Below are 24,679 nucleotides of genomic sequence, written 5' to 3'. Positions count from 1 at the left end.
ACCCTGAGTGCTTTTTCCAAGTGGTGTTCAACATGAAAGAGTACTGATTCAACAGCTGAGGGAGGGCAGTAAGTGGTAACCAGCAGGAGGTGTTCTTGCCTATGTTTGACCTGATGCCATGACACTTCATGGGGTCTGGAGTCAATGCTGAGGACTCCAGTGTCACTCCCTCCAGATTATATACCAAAGTGCCGCCACCTCTAATGGATCCATCCTATGGTGGGACAGGACATACCCAGGGATGGTGATGGAGGAGACACAGGAGGTAGGGATGTGGGTGGACAGTGATATAAGACCTACTGGTGTCTACTTTTTTTTACTCTACACTAAGTATCAAATGCATGTACAGGTTAAGCCCTTATAAGCCTGCTATAAAAAGCAAGATAACTTTTCCATTGCATGAACTATATTGTTCCACTAAAGTGTACAAACTTTAGGCTTGCTTTTCCTTGTTGAGGAATGTGCCATGTAAACAAGTTTCTCAAACTCTGCAAATAATAAATCTTGGTTTTGGAACAGTCAAATTTCTCAGCCTGTGGTAACACTGCTCCAAGTTCTCCACCAGTTTGCAGGAACTAAGGAGTATAGTTTTTTTTAAGCTTTTCTAGCCTTCCACCCTCCCTAGTTTAAAGTTAAGAATAAAAGTGGTTATTTTTACGGCAGAAATTGTTTTAACATATGAAATAACATTCACCAGCAGACAGAATTGCTGAACTACAGTGGAACTATCATTATTAAAAAGTATTTGAAGTGTCAGCATGCTTTGCCACAGTCTGGAAGCATGTGGGCTTAGGTCTATGATTTTCTCATATGGCTAGGTGCCTACCTCAGGTGTGCTATAAAGCTGTAGGATGGTAATTGTGGGCCAGGTCCTTTATATACAGATGAAAGAAAGAAAAATGTAATTTCATCAAAAGGGAGCTTGTATTGCCCACCAGGCTTTTAGGGATGAACAGACCAGCATATGCTGAACAAATCATTCAATCTCATTATGGCATTTGTGGTTTCTTGCTGCTTGTTTTGATTTCTGTTGTTACGATGTTTGATACAAACGGAGTAGGTTTTTAAGTTTGTGTTGGTGGAAGGGAACCTTGCTCTATGGCAAAAGATTCCGGGCCGTACTTTGAAATTTACTCCCAAAGCAGATCTGGGGGCCCTCGTACGTCAATCACAAAAAGTCAGCATGAATTTCTTCTGAGGGTCATTAATCTTTGGCATTCCCTACTCCAGAGAGTAGTGGAGGCTGGGTCATTGAATATATTCAAGGCTGAGCAAGACAGATGTTTGATCTACAAGAGAGTCAAGGTTATGGGGGGCAGGTCAGAAAGTGGAGTTAGATCAGACATGATTTTATTGAATGGCAGAGCAGGCTTGAGGGGCCAAATGGCCTACTCTTTCTATTTTTTATAAATCCTCCATCCCACTCCCACTCTGAGCTCTCTGTCCTCAGCCTCCTATGCATTTCCAATCAAACTCAACGCAAGCTTGAAGAACGACACCTTGTCTTTCGATGAAGTACATCTGGGCCTCCACATTTATTTCAACAACTTCAATTATAAAACCACTGCTCCCATTTTCTCAGAGAGCAAGTGCTGTTAATAGTTCTGCTGCTGTCATTTACACCTCCTATGGTCCCATATTTTGTTTCTTTATTGTCCTTTTGCATCCTCTTTTGCCTTGCACCATTATTCCTTTTGTCACTCCTCTCCTATCATAGACCTTCCCTTCGGTTCTTTAATCCTGTGTCATCCCCACCTCCCACCATCACTTTCCCTACTCTGATGAAAGGACATGGACCTGAAACTTTAATTTTGTTTCTTCCTCCACAGATACTGCCTGACGTGCTTGAGTGTTTCCAGCATTTTCTGTTTTTAAACAGTCTCCAATATTGTGCTGAGTTACATATTCTCATGCAGTAGTTCTTTTCTCTGTCCTACCTTCCAAGGAAACCATCTTATCATGCTTTGAAGGCTAATGGCAGATTCTCCAAATTGGACAGGACAAGTTGAGAAATAATTTCCAGCAAATGAGCACATAAATAGAATTTTTTTTTAAATAAAAGCTTCTGACCAAACACATATTTGAACAAATCTCTCAAGATGTTTGTGTTTGAATTTAATGGCTTAGCCCCTCCCTTGTAAATCTGGCTGAGGCAAAGTAACTTAACTCTCTAATATTTGTATCAGCAATAAAAGAAGCATGTTTTTTTCTGAGTGAAGCCAGTTTTTATCCACTTTATGATTTGAAAAAGCGAAATCCAGGCTAAATCTCAGATAAAAATGCTACATTTTTGTCACAAAGAGTTTACGTGGTAGTGCAAAGGTCTCAAAATGCCCTTTGTACAGCTATGGAACAGGGGTGAGTTTGAGAAAAGGCTGAAACAAACAAAATCTCTCTTTTTCTCTAGTTTCTTCATGGCAGATGTTGTAATGCCGGCCCTTTGTTAGAGAGGCTGAAAATGGATTACTTGCTTTTTCATTCCCCCTCCCCTGGGCAGATGAAGAAAGGGCTAACCAACACTCAGTATTCCCCTTGGTCCTGCTTATAATAATGATTGGGGGAGAAGCTCTGAAGTGGCCCATGATTCTCTATTTTCTGTGGAGTTCTGGTCATTGAAATCCATGATTTTTCTACCTCCGGAACTTGGCTAAATCCGCCATTGGGAAGGGATTAGGTTTAGTTGGCAGGAGGCCGTGCACTCACAGCAATCAGGTAAGTGGTGGAGGGTGCTGGGGCAGCAGGGTGCGGGGGTGGTATCAAGGGGTCTCTGCACATGAACTAGGGCAGAGGGCAGGGGGCAGGGGAAGTTGGTGCTCACAAGGGAGGCTTTCCATGCTGCTCCTGGTCCACAAGTACTCCAAATAAAAAACCTTACCGCCCTGGCCGTCTTCCGGACCATGAGCTCCCTCCTGTCAGATTTAGTCTGATGGGGAAACTGTCACTGCTCAGGCCTCCAACAAAATCTGCATATTTAAAACAAGACCCCGCCAGCTTGGGTCAGGTGTCTTGCTCACAAAGGCAGCGGGATCAGAGGGGGCAGAGGGAGTTGAGATCAGGGCCTGTGTCTCAAATTGCATTCCAGCAGATTATTATAGTACAGCCAACACCACTGATGAATTTTGGTCTAGACACATTCCTTTTCCACTCCCCGAGAAGAGAGATGTTCTATTACCACAAGGCATATAAACTGGGAGATGAGCCAAGAACAAGGAAACCTCAGCACAATAACTTGGCAGATTTAAGGAGCAGACAGCTCAGGGACATGATTTATCAACTGAATATTTTTACTCATACAGCCAGGCCAGGAGCGATGGTGGCTTGGATTTCCTTCGAGGTTACCACCAGCTGGTATCAGGGTGGATAGTTGAAGGCCTACTGCTAAATTTTGACTTCAAAAATGTCTACACCATTTTTCAGAGGCCCCATTATCAAGTCCCACCCTGCTGTATGTTGAGTTGGTGTACTCACTTTCTCTCACATAAAGTGATAGGGATGGATTTTACCCCGACAGTAGGAGTCCTGGTGACAGGCCGGAAGACGGGGAGGATGTCGAACCCACATCGGCCCTGTTTCAAGACCCCAGCTGCATTCCGTGCAGGGCAGTCAATTAACTGTCTTCTGTTTGGGTCCCTGTCCCTTTAAGATCGATGGTCCCGCCCCAAGAGCTGCCGGCCAAACCGAGGACCGGTAGCTCAGCAGTACCAGCAATGCCTTTGGGAGTGGTCGCCACTGCCAGTACTGCAGGAGGCTCAGGACCAGGAGCAGCACTGGAGCCCCAGACCTCAGGACCTCAGGTAAGTGTGGCGGGCTTGCTGGGCAGTTCAGCAGGCCAGGCCAGGGGTGGTGGGGAGGGTAGGGTGTTCATTGAAGGTCAGGGGGGGGGGGGTGGGTGGGCAGGAGGTTGTTGGCAGAGGTCCTTTTTCACCATGAGCCACAGATTGCTCATGCAGGACTGGTTCCCCCACAGGGAGGCTGCCTGGAGTTACTTGGAAGCTTCCTCATGTGGCAGAGGGCACCCCCCTCCGCTGCTGGTAAAATGCCACTGGCAGCAGGATGCGGCCCTAAATGGCCATTAATTGGCCACTTAAGGGCCTCAATTGGCCTCTGGGCAGGAAGCTGTCTTCAGCCTTCCCCATCCCGACAATACTGAATGGCGTTGGGTAGGCAATGGGAACTCCACCCCCCCGCCTTCCCTCACTATTTTACCCACCCCGCCTCCCAGCCCGTCCCTAGAGGGTTGATAAAAGACAGCCCATAGAGTCTTTACGGCACAGAAGGAGGCCATTCGTCCCATTGAGGCCAAGCCTCTCTGTAGAGATTGCTCTCTGTAGAGCAATCCAGTCAGTCCCATTACCCAGCACTATCCCCGTAGTCCTGCAAGTTTGTTTTGCTCAAGTGCCTATCCAATTTCCTTTGATATCATTGATCATTACCGCTTCCACTACTGTTGAAGGCAGAAAGTTCCAGGCCATTACCACTCGCTGCATAAAAAAGTTCTTCCTCACCTCCCCCCTGCATCTCTTGCTCTCCTGCTATCTTTGCTCCAGCTCTGCAAACTAAAGGAGGTATTGCAAGGTTGTACAGTGACAGGAATAATGGTGCAAGCACAGTGAAAGATTACTTGCAGGACTATGGAATTTCTAGTGACAGTTAATTTGTTTCTCATTTTTCTGAACTTTTGTGGCCCTGGCTTGCTACTGTCATCAGCATTACTAAGTTTCATTTCTTTTTTGGTCTCACCAATAAAGCTTAGAGCACAAGTCCAACACGGATTCTACTGTATCTGTGTTTTGGAGATGTGGATTAGATGGAGCAAGTTGGGTAGGAAAGGCTAGTTAGACACCATTGGTGAAATCTTGAAGATAACCATGCCATTGTATTTATAGACGAGTCATTTGTCAACCTCTCCATTCAACAGTGCAGCAAAAGACTTTGTTCCCATTGTAAGGCAACAGAGGAGTTTTTGCCACCAGATGACACAGAAGTGTGAAAGGGTAGTGAACCTTTTCCAAATGGCAGGATTTACCCAGGTGCAGGGGGCAATCCACTGCAGTCATTCCAATTGAGAATCATCAAGCTTGTGAATAGGAAAGTCTTTATCTTAATGAATGGTCAACTAGTATGTGATGCCAACCATCACATTGTGCACATCAATAAGCTGCCATGATTCTTTACTTTCTATAGCCCACCATCCACCCCAGTTGTGAAAGACAAGTCCTTTATTCATTCATGTGATGCGGGTGTCACAGACAAGGCCAACATTTATTGTGCATCCCTAATTGCCTTGAGAAGGTGGTGGTGAGCTGCCTTCTTGAATACAACTGAGTGATTTGCCAGGCCATTTCAGAGGGCAGTTAAAAGTCAACTGCATTGCTGTGGGTCTGGAGTCACATGTAGGTTAGACCAGGTAAGGATGACAGATTTCCTTCGCTAGTTTTTACACCAATCAGGTAGTTTCATAGTCAGCATTACTGATGCTAGCTTTTTATTCCAGATTTATTTAATTAATTGAATTTACATTTCACAGCTGCTGTGGTGGAATTTGAACTCATGTCTTTGGATCAGCAATTTAGGATTACTAGTCCAGTAACTCAACCACTATGCTACCATACCATGGCTGTTGCAGATCAGGGTTATCCTGTGCAGCTCATGACTAGTTTATTTGCCACCTACCACATGCAGATCACCTGAATTATGATTAGATTATTGCTGGTTTGAAGACTTGCTTCAAATGCCTTAACAGACCTGACAGAGCACTATAGTGCAGTCCAGCCAAGGTCTTGCACATTATTGTCTGTTGCATGATGCACCATTTCACATTTTCTAAAGGACTACACCTTGATGTTGAGCAGTAAAGATATGAAGAAGGATAGCAGAGTGAGCATACAGTTGAGACTCCATTGCGGAAAGAGAGCATCCAAGAGGGCCAGACATCTGCCAGCAAGAATGATAAGGAACAGTTTCACCTAGAAAATCTGCTTGCTCACTGCTCAATTATGGCTTCCCTTTGGTTGCAACATCAACTCAGTAACTTACTGACATGTTGCTTCCTGTACAATTTTCAAGGCTCCTATTTTGAAAACACTTGGCTAACGTTTCTCAGGCAATTCCCATAAAGGGTGCCTGCTTCCTTTGCATTATTGTGGAGGACAATACATGATCAGGCGTCAGACCATCTGGGGGCTCTAGGCCTGAGGTAGCAGCTTCTAATATTCTGCCTTTGGCACTCATGTAACGGCTGGACTAGCTCTTTGAGGTGTCGCTGCCAATTTCATGTTGAAGTAGCAGCAGACTTGACTCTCCTGCGGCCCCTCAGCCCCAGAGGCAGGCTCCTTATAGAGGGCCTCAATTGCACCAGGATCCTGCCATGAATATATAACGAAAGTGCACCAAAGTCTCGGCAGACGGAAATGTAGTTCTAACACTACTTTGGTAGCAAACTGTCTGAGGGTAAAAAAGACAAATTATAACCTAGGGCTTTTAACATTTTGGTGAAACATTGGCATCATAGAAATACAGATGCAATTATGTCATCTGCCTGCATTTGTACTCACTCAATAATTTTATGCTTGGACTGAAGAGAGAAATCACAGTAGTCAACTCCAGAGTCTGTGAAATTAACCAAAACTGAGGTAAGGATTCGGAAAGCCTCGGGATTCAGTTGTCTGAGTTGATTGGCAACATGGAATCCATCCACTATCTTTGTTTCACCTCCAACTTCTGCTGGTTTTATGCTGTGAAGAAGCTGAATCTGGGACAAAACGGACAAGTAAATGCTTACCATCACAGGACAATTAAGCGAAGATGCATTTCATTTTGCCACACCCTACATTGGTTTAAATAGTGGCATTGTTGTATATTTTGCTTGCAAGTCATTTACAGGAATGTACAAGGCCACAATATGCTCCAGTGTGGTAGCTCAATGTGCTTTATGACCAGAAGGTTTAGTTAGAGATAGCCATTGAGAGGTGGGGAGGGACAAGCTGGACATGCACTCATTTATTCATGAGTAATTCACTTTTTGAATCTTTATTATGTTCCTGCATAAAATTATTGAATGCACTTAAAATGGGCTAACTTACAGCTCACTTATTCATTATTATCCATTCATTGTGGGGACTGGAGGAACATTCTCAGCTTAAGGAAATTTAAAAAAGAATTTTTTACTGAAGAATTTGCCTTCCTGACCTGCTCTGATCCTGGCTCCTGTTTCTTCTGGCTGTTGGCCTGGCAGGGAAGCCCCTCCTGCATCCCATCTTGGGCCTCAGTTAAAATAGTAGATTGAGCCCTGACTTTGGACTGGTGGCCTTGCCGCTTGCAGCTTAAATTGTAGTCTGCCAAATCGGGGTGGGAAGGGAATGGGTAAGTCCCCTTCCTCTATATTTAGTTACACCCCTGCCTGGTTTCCACCAGGTGGAAGGAGTTAAAGTCTACCCCAGTGACGTTACCTCTTCCTCTGGAAGCAACTCCCACTCATTGTGGGATCACAGGAGAATATTAGAGAATCTTCCAAACCCGCGACCTCTACCACCAAGAAGGACAAGGGCAGCAGATGCATGGGAACACCACCACCTGCAATTTCCCCTCCAAGTCACATCGACTGAGTGGTTCAAGAAAGCAGCTCACCACCACCTTCTCAAGGGCAATTAGGGATGGGCAATAAATGCTGGCCTAGCCAGTGATGTCCACATCCCATGAACAAATAAAAAAAAATCCAAGATCAACCACTTGAGGAATTTCCATATCTACAACATTCACTGCAACCACTATATTCACCATTAATAGTTGCCAGCGCATGTGTAGTTGTAGCATTTAAAAACACAATTCACACAATGTTTACCTAAATGAGCATATTTACCAGTATCTAAGGATGTGGCATCACCACAGGAAGAAATATTTGCCAATGCATCCTTCAAAAATCAAATGTTACAAAAGCCATCAGCCCAAGTAGGAAACTCTTTTCCAGAGGATTTCCCTGTCTTTATGTTCAACAAATAAATTATTAAGTATCAACCTGTTGTGGAGGTTTGCATTGCAGTACAGTACTATCAACTTTAATGGAGTAAAACATGCAAGACCTGAATTTCATTATTATCTGTCTACCTTATTGGAATTGATTCTGGAGAAATTTCATACTCCTTGCTGTTCACTTCAAAACTAGCTCTAATATTAGACATGCAATGCAGCAGAAGTTTTGTCACACAAGAATCTACACAAGGGTTGGCAATTTAGACCCAATCTATAGGTTGTTGTCTGATTTTAGATGTTAGGGGGCTGGGCCCATGTATGATAGCGTCCCTTAATGTGGATAAGTGTAGTGTTACTCCAGCCCTGTTTACACCATGCAGGTGCACCAGCAAAAGACTCAGGATCAAGAGATAGACATGGGGGTGGGGGGTTACAATTCATTAAGAATGCACAATTAATGTGACGGGGCCTTTTTTCAGGCAAATAGTTTCAGGTTACATTGCTGGAATACAATATGGAATAATATACACAATATTCCAGTGCAGCCAAATTTGGCGGTAAACACAGCATTAATACGGCTGCACTTGGGAATATTGTATCCATTTTTGGTTGCCATGCATGGTGGCAATATTGAGGCCTTGGAAAATACACAGAGGAAAATGACAAAAATATGCACATTCTTGGGGACACAACATTTCTACAGAGAAATGCAGAGGATGTGACTGAGGTTTTTACAATATCTATTTGGACAAGTTATGTGAGATGGAAAGGGACAGTATGACTGGGAGATATGCATATAAATTCTCCAGGCAAAGTGTTGTGTGAGATGTAAAGTATAGTTAGGGCAATTCCATCTGCAGATTCCCATTCACTGACCATGCACTTGTTCGTGATGATTGGAGATTTTTTTTAAACTAAAACTATCACAACTTCCCATACAGTTGTTCCACATTTTACAAATGTCAATGACAGATTTGTTACAACTGGGATTTGAAGAATCATTCTGGTTTTGATAAATGCCCTTGAGATCAGAAAAGGTTTTGGTTACTGTCAGCATCTTTCAATAACAGTTGGAGGAAACTTCATGTCTGATTAATGATTTTTGCATAGATTAATTCCAAAGGAAAATTGTCTATTCTTCTATGTCAATCTCTCGATAATTGAGTAAGATTTTTTCTCAGCATAAAAGAAAAAATGTTTTGAGGATTGTCCATATTTTTGGTGAGAATTTAGATGTTGTCATTCGTAGATGCAAACCTTGAGCACAGAATATCTGGGAAATACATTAGCAAGGACCCAGTCAACTTTGAACCTTTTGCTCATATACCTCAGGATTCCTCTGAACCATTGTGCTTTGTAACATGTGCCCAGCAGGTAGGGTCACACCTTTATCTCTGTTACTCCTTTGGAACTGCAACATCCTTTAATGTTTGTCAACTATTATTTATCTTCTTGATTTTCTTTCAGGTGAAAGAAATGCATAAAATTAATTTTGAATCCTCTTTAGTGATCTGAAATTCGTTAAAATTTTTTTGAATTTTCTTTAATTATTCTAAAGTGGTAATGCAGATCTGAAGAGCTGTCAATGGTGGTGCTCAAACATTAGCTTAATGATTACAGAGCTTTCATCGGTCTTTCTGCGGTGGCAGTGAGCTTTGTATACCAATTCTACAGAGGCATATTTAACTACAAGACTGATAATATTTAAAACAACCCAGTTGATGGTGTAGTTGCAGCAGTCTGATGGGCTGCACGTTAAGACTCTGCTGCTGAAATAGGCAACGGGCATAAAAAAAATGCAGCCCTCATGCACGGGGACCACGTCACGGAGCTGTCGCAATTTCAAATGCGGCGGCTCATTTGCATGGCTGTGGTGCCCGCCCCCCCCATGATCACGTGGAGGAGGCGGGCCAGCCGTTGCCAGCAACGGTGTCCGGTGCCAATGCGTAGGCACCATTTTTAAAGGGGTTGCAGCCCAAAATAAGCATTTCAATTGTTAAAGGGCCAGTAACTTTAAAGTGTGCAAAATGAATGGACAAGTCTTCCCCCGCATTCTCCCAGCCACCACCTCCACAACCCCCCCCAGCCCATCCCACAACATTCCTGCCCCTTCGCCCCCCCCAGAATACCTGTATTGAAAATTTGACCTTTCGCCCCACACCCCCCCCCCCACCAAAGTTCGACAACTTTGTCCTTTACCCCTTCTCATCACCACCCCCGCCCCCCCCACCCCTGACCAATCCAAGATCCGAGTCGTTGTAACCTTGCGCTCTCCCTCCCGCACAGAGAAAAAAAACTCTTCTCCCCTCCACACAGGTGTCGCGTCATGTTTCCCTGAAAGGGATTCAAAGGTGTGGCATTGTCAGCTGCCAGAATAAAGATGACAACATGCTGGCTGAATTGCTGCAGCTTGCATGGTAAGTAGATATTAACATATTTTAATGCAGATCCCATTGCCGAAAGGCGGGGCGACCACTACAAGGCCTCGCCGCCGCTGCCGAGATCAGTACGGGGCCTGTGAAACTGATAAATGCCTGACAAGTTTACAATTCTGTAGTTAATAAGTATTTATTTTTAAAATCATTTTGGTACCTAAAATCTTATAAGAACCTCTGCAGCTTTGATGTCTTCTCTTATCTTGGATCCTGCTATTATTGAATCATATTTGTTCCATGAATTAGTACTATCTTTTCTGTGGCGATTTGATAACTTTTTATTATTAGATACAAAGTCATTGATCTTAAATAATAATGACCATTGCAAACAAGGGAGCAAGGCCATTTTCTAGGAAGTCCTTTAAAGTGGTTTTAAGTGATGTTAGATGTTTTACTTCCATCCAGAATATATTTCATAATGTTCAGAATAAATGAATGAAGGGTCTGAATAAAGATCAGTGTTGGCTGTAAAATGATCTTAACTTGATCCCACTCTAAATCTCATTCCTAACAATAGGCTTTCATTTGATCAAGTTGTGTTGTTACTAAGCATTGTTCCTCTTCTACATGCCCAAGGAAGCAGCTAATCAGACTGTTAACATTGATGAGCAGTATATTCAAAAGTATGTTCCTGAAGCTGCTGTACTGGGTCAAACAAGAGAATTCCGTGGGAAGAGTGTAACAATTTGCAAATTGGGATATGTTACCCATACAGATCAACCTTAGCGGCAACCTACGCACAAGTATGGGAAAAGCAGTAAGAATTGTACATAAAGGTTTTATATTCATTATTAGACTTCTGTGCTGGTATATGCCCACTATTGAAATGAGAACCCAAAATTCAAGGTTTTGTAAAAAAAAATTGCTAATAATATTGCCTAAGGTGGTGTCTGCAGTCAATTGATAATTTTTTAAATATACAAACAAGATGATCATAGAGATGAAAGACCTCGGAAACTCGCCCACAGAGTCACCTGGTGGCCAGAACCTGCACTTACACAGTGACGGTTGGAAAATATTGACAGAAATGTGTGACTGAAAAGGTGTGACAAAAAATTGTGACAAGAAGTGGTTAAGATTTGTGAATGGTAACAGCTGCAGCCTACATAGCACTTTTATAATATATAGCTAGATTATTTTTAAGATTACCAAATATCCAGCAGCAGCTGTCCTTGTTATGCTGAAGGCATTTTGGTTTAATAGAATTGCAAATTTTAACTAAGTCAGATACTATGTATGGTACTTCTAGGAGAATCAGCAAAAATAAATCTCACAATTTGTCTTTGATTAAAGCTTACCTAAAGTTCTCCTGATACACGGAGTGGAAGCTGTATTGTCCCTGTGTACATATATGTACTTTTTGGTTCTTGGATCTAAAAAGATGTGAAGCTTATGTACAAAAAACTACCAATCTTATTAGACTAAAAATATTCTTTAAATCCACTCTGATTTTATTACTAAGTATTTATGGCATGGTGCATCTTTCATAAATTTGGCACTCTGCAAGCTGATTTGTAATACTGTTGGAAAAATTACAGAATATTGTTTTTTAAAACCCTAGTCCCAATATTTTGATGATACTCCTCCAGTTTACATATTGGGTACAGTACTGTATACGGAGTGCTGCCAGCATAAACCAAAACATGTTGTGCACTATTCAGTATCACAAGTGGGTTGAGAATGGACGTTTTCATTAGATGGAAGGCTGCAGTTCTATGTGGAACAAGGAATGCATTAGAAATTTATTTGGAGATTAAATATCAAGGGTATTTTTGTAATCTTAGGAATGCTTGCATAGATGCACAAGGACAGTACACAGTGGCAGAAGAGGTCTTTCAGGAAACTAAAGTATTGCATAGTTTTACAAATGTAAACAGCTACTATTTTTTGATTTATTTTTTAACACCTTTTTTATGACCTGTTAGATTTTTCTTATTGCAACAGTTTGCCGCCAAGCTTCCTCCTCTGTAACCAGGAGAGTGAGACTGTCTGGGCCACAAAATTTTCTGGCTGGTGTCAATGGCGCTCTATAGTAGACCAGTTATTTTTTGGGGGCAGCAAGGTGACTGTCCTGTCTGGAAACCCATCAACATGCTTAAAAGACTCTAAACATGGAGATATCCACAAGTAGGGTTTCCATTTGCCTGATACAGGTACATAGAACACAACACACTCACCTAAGCCCATAAAACATAGGGCACGTTACGAAGAACAGAAGCTGAGGGAATCCATATGCCTATGCGCACTGCAGGATTTAACCTACTACTGCTAAAGCAATTGCTGCTTGTCCAGCTAGGATCACTCTACCCTTTGGAGAACTGGCTTTCACGGTCATCTTGAACTGAAATAGGATGAAGGCCAGTCCTCTGCCAAAAATGGTCCTCAGGTCCTATTAATGAGCCAGGTTGATTGATCAATCATCAACTGATGTATCTTGCAGATTTGTCTGGTTCAAATATCGAATTACCAAAATTGCCATTGAGGATGGACTCATTTTTGATTTTCTAATACCAGGCATATCATCAAATGAGGTGCCAACCTGGTGAAGCTACAACACAGGACTATCTGCGTGCCAAACTGCGTAAGCAGCATGCGATAGAGCTAAGCGATCCCATAATCAACGGATCAGATCTAAGCTCTGCAGTCCTGCCACATCCAGCCGTGAATGGTGGTGGACGATTGAACAACTAACTGGAGGAGGTGGCTCCACAAATATCCCCATCCTCAATGATGTGGGAGCCCAGCACATCAGTGCGAAAGATAAGGCTGAAGCATTTGCAACAATCTTCAGCCAGAAGTGCTGAGTTGATGATCCATCTCGGCCTCCTCCTGAAGTCCCCTGCATCACAGATACTAGACTTCAGCCAATTCGATTCACTCCGCGTGATATCAAGAAACGACAGAAGGCACTGGATACTGCAAAGGCTATGGGCCCTGACAATATTCCAGCAATAGTACTGAAGACCTGTGCTCCAGAACTTGCCGCGCCCCTAGCCAAGCTGTTCCAGTACAGCTACAACACTGGCATCTATCCTGCAATGTGGAAAATTGCCCAGGTATGTCCTGTACACAAAAAGCAGGTCAAGTCCAACCCGGCCAATTACCGCACCATCAGCCTACTCTCAATCATCAGTAAAGTGATGGAAGGTGTCATCAACAGTGGCATCAAGCAGCACTTGCTTAGCAATAACCTGCTCAGTGACACTCAGTTTGGGTTCCGCCAGGACCACTCAGCTCCTGACCTCATTACAACCTTGGTTCAAACATGGACAAAAGAGCTGAACTCAAGAGGTGAGATGAGAGTGACTGCCCTTGACATCAAGGCAGCATTTGACCGAGTATGGCATCAAGGAGCCCTAGAAAAACTGAGGTCAATGGGAATCAGGGGGAAAACCCTCCGCTGGCTGGAGTTATACCTAGCACAAAGGAAGATGGTTGTGGTTGTTGGAGGTCAATCATTTCAGCTCCAGGACATCACTGCAGGAGTTCCTCAGGGTAGTGTCCGAGGCCCAACTATCTTCAGCTGCTTCATCAATGATCTTCCTTCATAACATAAGGTCAGAAGTGGGGATGTTCGCTGATGATTGCACAATGTTCAGCACCATTCGTGACTCCTCAGATACTGAGGCAGTCGTGTAGAAATGCAGCAAGACCTGGACAATATGCAGGCTTGGGCTGAGAAGTGGCAAGTAACATTCGCGCCACACAAGTGCCAGGCAATGACCGTCTCCAACAAGAGCGAATCTAACCATCTCCCCTTGACATTCAACGGCATTACCATCATTGAATCCCCCACTATCAACATCCTCGGGGCTACCATTGACCAGAAACTGAACTGGAGTAGCCATATAAATACCGTGGCTACAAGAGCAGGTCAGAGGCTAGGGATCCTGAGGCGAGTAACTCACCTCCTGACTTCCCAAAGCCTGTCCACCATCTACAAGGCACAAGTCAGGAGTGTGATGGAATACTCTCCACTTACCTGGATGGGTGCAGCTCCAACAACACTCAAGAAGTTCGACACCATCCAGGACAAAGCAGCCCGCTTGATTGGCACCCCATCTACAAACATTCACTCCCTCCACCACCAACGCACAGTGGCGGCAATGTGTACCATCTACAAGATGCACTGCAGCAATGCACCAAGGCTCCTTAGACAGCACCTTCCAAACCCGCGACCTGTACCAACAAGAAGGACAAGGGCAGCAAATACATGGGAACACCACCACCTGCAAGTTCCCCTCCAAGTCACACACCATCCTGATTTGGAACTGTATTGCCGTTCCTTCACTGTCGCTGGGTCAAAATCCTGGAACTCCCTTCCTAGCAGCACTCTGGGTATACCTACCCCAAATGGACTGCAGCGGTTCAAGAGGGCAGCTCACCACCACCTTCTCAAGGGCAATTAGGGACGGGCAATAAATGCTGGCCTGGCCAGTGACGTCCACATCCCATGAATGAATTAAAAAAAAATCTTGGAACTATCTCAATGCCAAACAGATGTAGCTTCGTTTCTCTCTCCCCAAAGGTAATCACTAGCTGGTCATTAGCCAACTAAGCCTCACAGGCAAATGTTTGTCTATCTACAATTCTACCAAGCCCTGGATGTGTGTGTCAGTTTGCATGTTTGGCTTTCAAGAAACACCTTCCTGCAGTTGTCTACGCAAGCCTCAGAGCTTTTCATGAACTATGTAATGGACAATTCCCTCTAACAGTGGGTGATAGAGGGATAATATAGGACAATTTATAATGTTGCAGCCACCTTGATGTTCTTAGCTTTGCTGTGTAGAAATTCAAAAATATTAGAGAAGGCAAAAGCTGAAAGAGCACTTTCCGTACAGAGCAGGCACCCCTCCTTTCTTTGAAAAGCAAATTGCCAAAGTATTTCCACTTATTAAGAGATATTCCTGTTTTGTAACATTCTTCTTGTCTTATGAGACGCTCATAAATCTTCAACTATATGCTATGTTCCCAAGCTGTCTCAGTCATTTTGGATACAGAAGTGGCCTGCATCATGCATGGCAACTTAAAAAAACTCTCAAAAGTTATTAAACAGCTTCAAAAAAGCCAACACAGCTCCAGAAAGAAGCAGACAACTGAGCAACAGCTGATAGCCCTAAATATGTTCACTGATGATTGCACAATGTTCAGCAACATTCGCGACTCCTCAGATACTGAACCAGTCCGCGTAGAAATGCAGCAAGAACTGAACAATATCCAGGCTTGGGCGGATAAGTGGCAAGTAACATTCACACCACGCAAGTGCCAGGCAATGACAATCTCAAACAAGAGTGAATCTAACCATCTCCGCTTGACATTCAATAGCATTACAATTGCTGAATCCCCCACTATCAACATCCTAGGGGCTACCATTGACCAGAAACTGAACTGGACCAGCCATATAAATACAGTGGCTACAAGGGCAGGTCAGAGGATAGGAATCCTGCGGCAAGTAACTCATCTCCTGACTCCGCAAATCCTGTTCACCATCTACAAGGCACAATGGGAAATGAACATCCAGGGGTATTCAGTATTTCAGAAGGACAGACAAAAAGCAAAAGGCGGTGGAGTTGCATTGCTGGTTAAAGAGGAAATTAACGCAATAGTGAGGAAAGATATTAGCTGTGACGATGTGGAATCTGCATGGGTAGAGCTGAGAAACACTAAGGGGCAAAAAACGTTAATGGGGTATTATATAGACCCCCAAACTGTAGTGGTGATGTTGGGAATGGCATTAAACAGGAAATTAGAGATGCATGCGATAAAGGAACATCTGTAATTAGGGGTGATTTTAATCTGCATATAGATTGGGCAAATCAAATTACTCACAGTACCATAGAAGAGAAATTCTTGGAGTGTATACGGGATGGTTTTCTGGACCAATACGTTGAGGAACCAACTAGAAAACAGGCCATCCTAGACTGGGTATTGTGTAATGAGAGAGGAATAATTGACAATCTAGTTGTGCGAGAATGCATGGGGATGAGCAACCATAATATGATAGAATTCTTCATCAAGGTGGAGAGTGAAGTAGTTGATTCTGAGACTAGGGTCCTGAATCTTAGTAAAGGATACGACAAAGGTATGAGGCGCGAGTTGGGTATGATGGATTGGGAGATGTTACTTAAAGGGACGATGGTGGAAACGCAATGGCAAACATTCAAAGAGTGCATGGATGAACTGCAACAATTGTTTATTCCTTTCTGGCGCAAAAGTAAAATGGGAAAGGTAGCCAAACCATGGCTTACAAAGCAAATTAGAGATAGCATTAGATCCAAGGAAGAGGCATATAAATTTGCCAGAAAAAACAACAGACCTGAGGATTGGGAGCAGTTTAGAATTCAGCAAAGGAGGACCAAGGGATTGATTAAGAAGGGGAAAATAGAGTACCAGAGTAAGCTTGCGGGGAACATAAAAACTGACTGTAAAGGTTTCTATAGGTATGTGAAGAGAAAAAGATTAGTGAAGACAAATGTAGGTCCCTTACAGTCAGAAACAGGGGAATTTATTATGGGGAACAAAGAAATGGCTGACCAACTAAATACATACTTTAGTTCTGTCTTCACAAAGAAGGACACAAATATCACACCAGAAATGTTGGGGAACACAGGGTTTAGTGAGAGAGAACTGAAGGAAATCAGTATTAATAGAAAAATGATGGTGGGGAAATTAATGGGATTGAAGGCCGATAAATCCCCAGGGTCTGATGGTCTGCATCCCAGAGTACTTAAGGAGGTGGCCCTAGAAATAGTGGATGGTCATTGGTGGTCATCTTCCAAGATTCTATAGACTCTGGAACAGTTCCTACAGATTGGAGGGTAGCTCATGTAACCCCACTATTTAAAAAGGGAGGTAGAGAGAAAGCAGGGAATTATAGACCAGTCAGCCTGACGTTGGTAGTGTGGAAAATTCTGGAGTCCATTATCAAAGATTTTGTAGTAGAGCACTTGGAGAACAGTGGTAGAATCGGACAGAGTCAGCATGGATTTATGAAAGGGAAATCATGCTTGACAAATCTACTAGAATTCTTTGAGGATGTAACGAGTAGAGTTGATGAAGGGGAGCCAGTGGATATGGTTTATTTGGACTTTCAGAAGGCTTTTGACAAAGTCCCACATAAGAGATTAGCGTGTAAAATTAAAGCGTATGGGATTGGGGATAGTATATTGCGATGGATAGAAAATTGGTTGGCAGACAGGAAACAAAGAGTAGGGATAAATGGGTCTTTTTCCGAATGGCAGGCAGTGACTAGTGGGGTACCGCAGGGATCGGTGATAGGACCCCAGCTATTCACAATATATATTCATGATTTAGATGAGGGAACTAAATGTAATATCTCCAAATTTGCAGATGACACAAAACTGGGTGGGAGGCTGAGTTGTGAGGAGGATACGGAGAGGCATCAGGGTGATTTGGACAAGTTGAGTGAGTGGGAAATTGCATGGCAGTTGCAGTATAATGTGGATAAATGTGAGGTTATCCACTTTGGTAGCAAAAACAGGAAGGCAGATTATTATCTGAACTGCTATAAACTGAGAGAGGGGAATATGCAACGAGACCTGGGTGTTCTCGTACACCAGTCGCTGAAGGTAAGCATGCAGGTCTAACTGGCGGTAAAAAAGGCAAATGGTATGTTGGCCTTCATAGCGAGAGGATTCGAGTACAGAAGCAGGGATGTCTTGCTGCAATTATACAGGGCCTTGGTGAGGCCACACCTGGAATATTGTGTGCAGTTTTTATCTCCTTTATCTGAGGTTGGATGTTCTTGCTATAGAGGGAGTGCAGCAAAGGTTTACCAGACTGATTCCTGGGATGGCGGGACTGATGTATGAGGAGAGATTGAGTCGGTTAGGATTATAGTCGCAGGAGTTCAAAGGAGGGATCTCATAGAAACCTATAACAGGAAAATTCTAACAGGACTTGACAGGGTAGATGCAGGAAGGATGTTACCGACGGTGGGGGAGTCCAGAACCAGGGGTCATAGTCTAAGGATATGGGGTAAACCATTCAGGACTGAGATGAGGAGAAATTTCTTCACCCAGAGAGTGGTGAACCTGTGGAAGTCGCTACCACAGAAAGCAGTTGAGACCAAAACATTGTATGTTTTCAAGAAGGAGTTAGATATAGCTCTTGGGTTTAAAGGGATCAAAGGATATGGTGCGAAAGTGGGAACAGGGTACTGAGTTGGATGATCAGCCATGATCATAATGAATGGCGCAGCAGGCTCGAAGGGCTGAATGGCCTACTCCTGCTCCTATTTTCTATGTTTCTAAGTCAGGAGTGTGATGGAATACTCTCCACTTGCCTGAATGGGTGCAGCTCCAACAACACTCAAGAAGCTTGACACCATCCAGGACAAAGCAGCCCACTTGATTGGCACTCCATCCACAAACATTCACTGCCTTCACCACCAATGCACAGTGGCAGCAGTGTGTACCATATACAAGATGCACTGCAGCAATGCAGCAAGGGCCATTTTGACAGCACCTTCAAAACCTGCAGCCTCTACCACCTAGAAGAACAAGGGCAGCAAATGCATGGGAACATCGCCACCTGCAACTTCCTCTCCAAGCCACACACCATCCTGATCTGGAACTATATCGCCATTCCTTCACTGTCGCTGGGTCAAAATCCTGGAACTCCCTTCCTAACAGCACTGAGTGTACCTACCCCACATGGACTGCAGCGGTTCAAGAAGACAGCTCACCACCACCTTCTCGAGGGCAATTAAGGATGGGCAATGAATGCTGGCCTAATCAGTGACTCCCACATCCTAGGAATGAATTTTCTAAAAATAGGACAGCGCCCAGGGTCACTGCCTTACGGTTGCAGGATAAGTTATATGCTGTTTAATTTCATGGAATTCTTATCTTGTGTTCTGCGAAAACCCAAATTTAAAGACCTTGCTACGCTGTTAGAAACAGTGGCAATCCTGAATGCACAGTGCACCAACAAAGCTATCAAGGAAAAAAATGAATGCTGAGCCAAAGAAGGAAATGTAAGCGGTAACCAAAAGCTTGGTTGAAGAGGTATGCTATAATGAGGGCCTTAAAGGAGGAGAGGGAGATGGAGAGGCAGAAGGGTTTAGGAAAGGACTTATTGAATATGGGGCCTCGACAGCTGAAGACATGACTCCCAAAGGTGGGATAAAGGGAGTGATGTGCACAAAAGGCTGCAGTCAGAATAACAGAGATTTTGGGAGGGTCGCTCAGGAGGTGGTTACAAATATGGAGGGATTTAAACTTGAGGATTACAATTTTGATTCCTAAGGCACTGGGGGACTGAAAAACAATGTAAATCAGTGAGGATGGTTGAGTGCTGGTTGCTATAGGATAGGATAATTGCTACCGAGTTTTGGATGAGCTGATGATGCAAATTAACCTACAGGTAGAATTGTAGAATTTTATAACTGTGGTTGGCACAGAGTGGTCATAAAATGGAGTGAATTATAAACAGGGTGTAAAAGCTGGGAATCTGGTGCAAGTGGAATTCTCTGGTAAGCAGGAGTGGGAAAGTCGAATCAAACTGAGTATTTCCAGCATTTCTTGTTTTTATTTCAGATTTCCAGCATCTGCAGTATTTTGCTTTTATTTTAGAGTCAAACTGAAATTTAGTTAAACTTTTTGAATTCAACTTAGAACTTTAAGAACCGTGAAAGAAACTGCATGTTAGTCAACACTTAGCTGCCCATCTGTGGCAGTCAATCAGCTGTATGTGATGGTCTGAATAGGTACTGTTACTGTGAGCAGGAATCTGAGTCAGCACTTGTAACTTGGGTGTGACTCAAAAATGGGGTATAAAAGTATCTGCTGACGCACTAAGTGTGAACGTTAGGAATTTAATGTAAGTGGGAATTCAGTACAGAGGGGGAAGGAGGTGTTGCTTTTTGCCTCCGATACCTGTAGTGGTTTGTGTTACAGGTAAATCTTTAATTTAATCTGCTAAATCAAGTACTTAGCCTAATTAAGTAAATGAATAAAACAGGGTTATATAGGTTTGGCAGTGCTGGCAGGGTGCCACAACTACAGCATTTGAGAGTTCGTGGACAGCATTGCAATCTCAGACAACCACAGCTGCAGTAAGTGTCTGTGTCTCAAGTAACCTCAGCTTAGAGTGTTGCATTGGAGTCTGAATTGGAGACATTGTGAGGCATCAGGGAGGGGAAGAATTACCTGGACACTTTGATCCAGGTGGCAGTCACACCCCTTATGTTAGGTTGTGGAACAGGTCTAGTTAGTGGCCAAGGGCAAGTCAGGCAGGTAAGGGGACCCAGGTGGAGCTGGGGAAGCCTCAGTCTTTTTTATCCAATAGATATGAGGTTCTTGCTGCCTGTGTGGATGAGGGCAATGACTGCAGGGAGGATGAGCAAACAGACCATGGCACCAAGTGAGGGGAGTGGAAAGGAATGTGGTAGGGGACAGCATAGTTAGGGGATAGATACTGTTTACTGAAGCTGCAACCAGGAGTTTTGGGGGTAACCGTGATAATGAGGGGTGATCTAAGGACATCAGTGAGGAAGGATCTTGGTTTGGAAGAGCAATAAGTAGAATCAATATGTGTGCAGACAAGAAATAACAAGGGTCAGCTAGCAGGAGTAGTTGGTCCCCATAACAGTAGCTGCACTGTTGGACAGTGTATTAATCAAGAAATAAGAGGAGCTTGTAATAAATGAAATGAAATAATCATGAGGACTTTAATCTTCATATAGACTGGACAAATCAGAGAATCATAGAAAGTTTATGGCACAGAAAGAGGCTACTTGGCCCATCGTGTCTGCGCCAGCTGAAAAACGAGCCACCCAGCCTAATCCCACCTTCTGGCATTTGGTCCGTAGCCCTGCAGGTTACTTAAGGTGCATATCCAGACACCTTTTAAATGAGTTGAGGGTTTCTGCCTCTACTGCCCTTTCAGGCAGTGAGTTCTAGACTCCTAACCACTCTCTGGGTGAAAAATGTTTTCCTCTAATTTTTCTACCAATCACTTTAAATCTGTGCCCCCTAGTCACTGACCTCTGTGAAAGTAAATAAGCCCTTCACACCCACTCTATCCAGGCCCCTCACAATTTTGTACATTTCAATCAGATCTCCCCTCAGCCTCCTCTGTCCCAAGGAAAACAACCGCTGCCTATCCAATCTTTCCTCATAGCTGCATTTTTCCAGTCCTGGCAACATCCTCATAAATCTCCTCTGTACTCTCTCTAATGCAATTAAATTGGAAAGGTAGTTTGGAGGACGGGTTCATGAAATGCATTTGAGATAGTTTCCTAGAACAACAGGTTGTGAACCAACCAGGGAAGAGGCTATTTTAGATCTTGTTTTGTGTAATGAAACAGGGTTAATTAGTAATCTCATTGTAAGAGATCCTCTGGGAAAGAGTGATCATAATATAATAGAATTTCACAATGAGTTGTAGAGCGACTTATAGAAGTCTGAAACTAGATTATTGACTTTAGATAAAGTCAATTACATAGGTAGAAGGCGAGAGTTGGCTAAGATGGTTGAGAAGTTAGATTAAAAGGTATAATGGTAGATGAGCAATGGTGAACATTGAAAGGATATTTCATAATTCTCAATTAACCTAAATTCCTTGGAAAAAGTGATCTATCTGTGGCTAACTAAAGAGGTTAAGGATAGTATTAGACTATCCCTCTGTTCTTCTACCCATTTAGACTTTTATTTTCCAAGGAGTATGTTTCTACCAAAATGTACCACCTCACACTTATCTATATTGAAAATTATTTGCTGATTACATGCCCATTCTGCAAGTTTATTAATATCTTCTTGTATTTTGTCTCAGTCTTCCTCAGTATTCTTATCAACATCTTTCATGTCCAAATGCTGACCACATGTGCACACATGAAGTTTTGCAAATGTGCACAAGTTGTTGCTGTTTATGCATGTGCGGAGCTCTGAGGACTTGTATGGGTGTACAATTACATTTTGGAGCATACTGGGGCAAATTCAGGAAAATATACTTCAATGAAACCACTGATTTCTGATACCAACCAGACAAGCTGACAGGCTTTCAGAAACATTGATGTCAGCGTGAAACACTAGCCATTAGCATGTATGCTGCATATGGCTTGAAGCAGCTCGGTTGATTCTAATGGAAACTGGTACTTCAACGTGGCTCGGAGTTTGAGCCAGAACTGTCCAAGCTGGAAAAACTGTACCAGTTTGGTTTTGGCTGGATAATCAACTGGCAATAGATTTTCTTGAGACCGCTGGCTCTGAATTAGTTTCCATGTCCATCTGAAATTCCAGGTTCACTGAGTTCCTCAAAGACAGATGCCGACTGTTTCCCAGAGCTGAAACACAGGAGCTGCTTAGAAAAGAGTTGGAGGCCACAAACAACAATCTAAAAAAAAATCACAAAGCTCTTCACAGATATGCAAATGGAAGGAAATACAGGGCAGGCTATGATTGCACCTTGATGTGCTGGGAAGGCTTGCCTGTTCCTATGACCATGAGAGCTATGCTGGCAGGAGTATAACTCCTGGTAGGGCCACTCAAGCCAGACAAGTTGAAAGGTAGCAGCCAACTAAAGGCAGTTCACTGGCCCTCCTGGTAGGGGGTTGAGCCATGCTAACGAGCTGTCCATGTAAAAATGTCTTTCATTCTGAAATTGATCCAGAGTTAAGATGAGTCTGTTACAGTCTTACAAATATAAATATCAACTGTGAAGAACTATGATCTGCTGGATATAAGGCAAGATGATACTCCTAGGGAGTCAACTGTCTTGCTCGAGAAATAGAAAACTCCAGATGCATTAATCCGTTCCGCTGCTTGACATGCTCAGGTATAGTTCCACAGACACCAGAAGCTCTCTTAAAATGGCCTAATACATGTAGAGTTTTTATAAACCTAACCTATCAAATGATTATCTCATTTGTTTCCACTTCCAAGTATCAGCTTTGGCTCTGTGATGGTACTATAATTAAGGGACTTGAGCACATAATCTTGGCTGATACTTCTGAACAGAACAGAGGGAGTGCTGTGCTGTTGGAAATGCTATTTCAGATGAACTATTAAACTTAGGCCCTATCTGCCCTCTCGGGTGGATATAAAAGATCCTATTGTACTATTCTAAGAAGAGCAGAGGCGTTCTCTCAGTGTTCTAGTCAGCAATTCTAAAATTGATTAATAGGCCATTTATCTCAATGCTGTTTGTGGGACTAAAGCTGTGTATAAACCGACTGCTGTATTTGCCGACATAACAGTGACTACACATCAGAGGTACTTCATTAGCTGTGAAGTACTCTGGGGTGTCCTCAGAACCTGAAAGGCGCTACATACAATTTAATGAGGCAGTTATAAAAACAAGAAATGCTGGAACCACTCAGCAGGTCTGGCAGCATCTGTGGAAAGAGAAGCAGAGTTAACGTTTCGGGTCAGTGACCCTTCTTCGGAACTGAGGCAGTTGTTTGAAACAAACCAAAAGCCAAAAAAAAACAAAGTGAAACTCTAACACTAGAACCAGATAACACTAAACTCTGGTACCAGAATGCATAGGAGTGTTATCATTCACACCACCTCAGTACTACTAATTCAACATTTCAAAAGGTAGTCAGGTACATTTCTGTAGACTTAGAACAACATTAATTCTGTATTACCACTGGTTTCTACACAAAAGTGAAACAGAGCAGTAGATAATGGATTTTAAAATCTGTAATGAAAATGTCTTAACTGATTATCAGCACTATGACTGCACATAGATTGAAAGAAGCAACAAATATTGTATAAATTTATATAAAATTTGGCTATTCCGTCCTGCGCAACAATGTTATTAAGCCCCAACAACATCCTGGTTGACGTGAAGACATGGTCCAGAGCTAGCTGTGCTTCTAGTCAAGACGTTGCTTCTAGTCAAGACATTCCAGTACAGCAACAAAATTGGTATCTACCTGACAAAGTTTCCCAGGTATATCCTGTCTACAAAAAGCGGGACAAATCCAATCCAACCAATTACAGCCCCATCAACCTAGTCCCAGTCATCAGCATAGCAATGGAAGGTATCATATTGCTATAAAGTGGTACTTACTTACCAAACACCTGCTCATCAATGCTCAGTTTGGGTTTCGCCAGGACCACATGGCTCCAGACCTCATTACAGCCAAACATGGACAAAAAAGCTGAATTCTAGAGGCAAGGTGAGACTGCATTTGGCCGAGTGTCGCATCTAGGAGCCCTAGTAAAATTGAAATCAGTGAAAATCGGGGAAAACTCTCCCCTGGCTGGAGTCATAACTATCACAAAAGAAGATGGTTGTGGTTGTTA

At 43.1% G+C, this 24,679-nt stretch overlaps 1 protein-coding gene and 1 long non-coding RNA gene across 2 annotated transcripts in view; one reads left to right on the top strand and one right to left on the bottom strand.

The window, feature by feature from the left end:
- Nucleotides 1–24,679, bottom strand: part of bbox1 (butyrobetaine (gamma), 2-oxoglutarate dioxygenase (gamma-butyrobetaine hydroxylase) 1) — a 271,737-nt gene that overhangs the window by 31,865 nt on the left and 215,193 nt on the right. Inside the window, exon 6 of the mRNA XM_068046474.1 lies at nt 6,555–6,751. Within this exon, the coding sequence (XP_067902575.1) occupies nt 6,555–6,751 (197 nt within the window). The remainder of the gene's footprint in view (nt 1–6,554; nt 6,752–24,679) is intronic.
- Nucleotides 1–24,679, top strand: part of LOC137377132 (uncharacterized) — a 401,963-nt gene that overhangs the window by 184,648 nt on the left and 192,636 nt on the right. The window lies entirely within an intron of this gene.

This window comes from Heterodontus francisci, chromosome 14, assembly GCF_036365525.1.
Source record: "Heterodontus francisci isolate sHetFra1 chromosome 14, sHetFra1.hap1, whole genome shotgun sequence".
Lineage (NCBI taxonomy): Eukaryota > Metazoa > Chordata > Chondrichthyes > Heterodontiformes > Heterodontidae > Heterodontus > Heterodontus francisci.
Note: the sequence above shows the minus strand (reverse complement) of the source record. Positions and strands in the feature narration are given on the sequence as shown.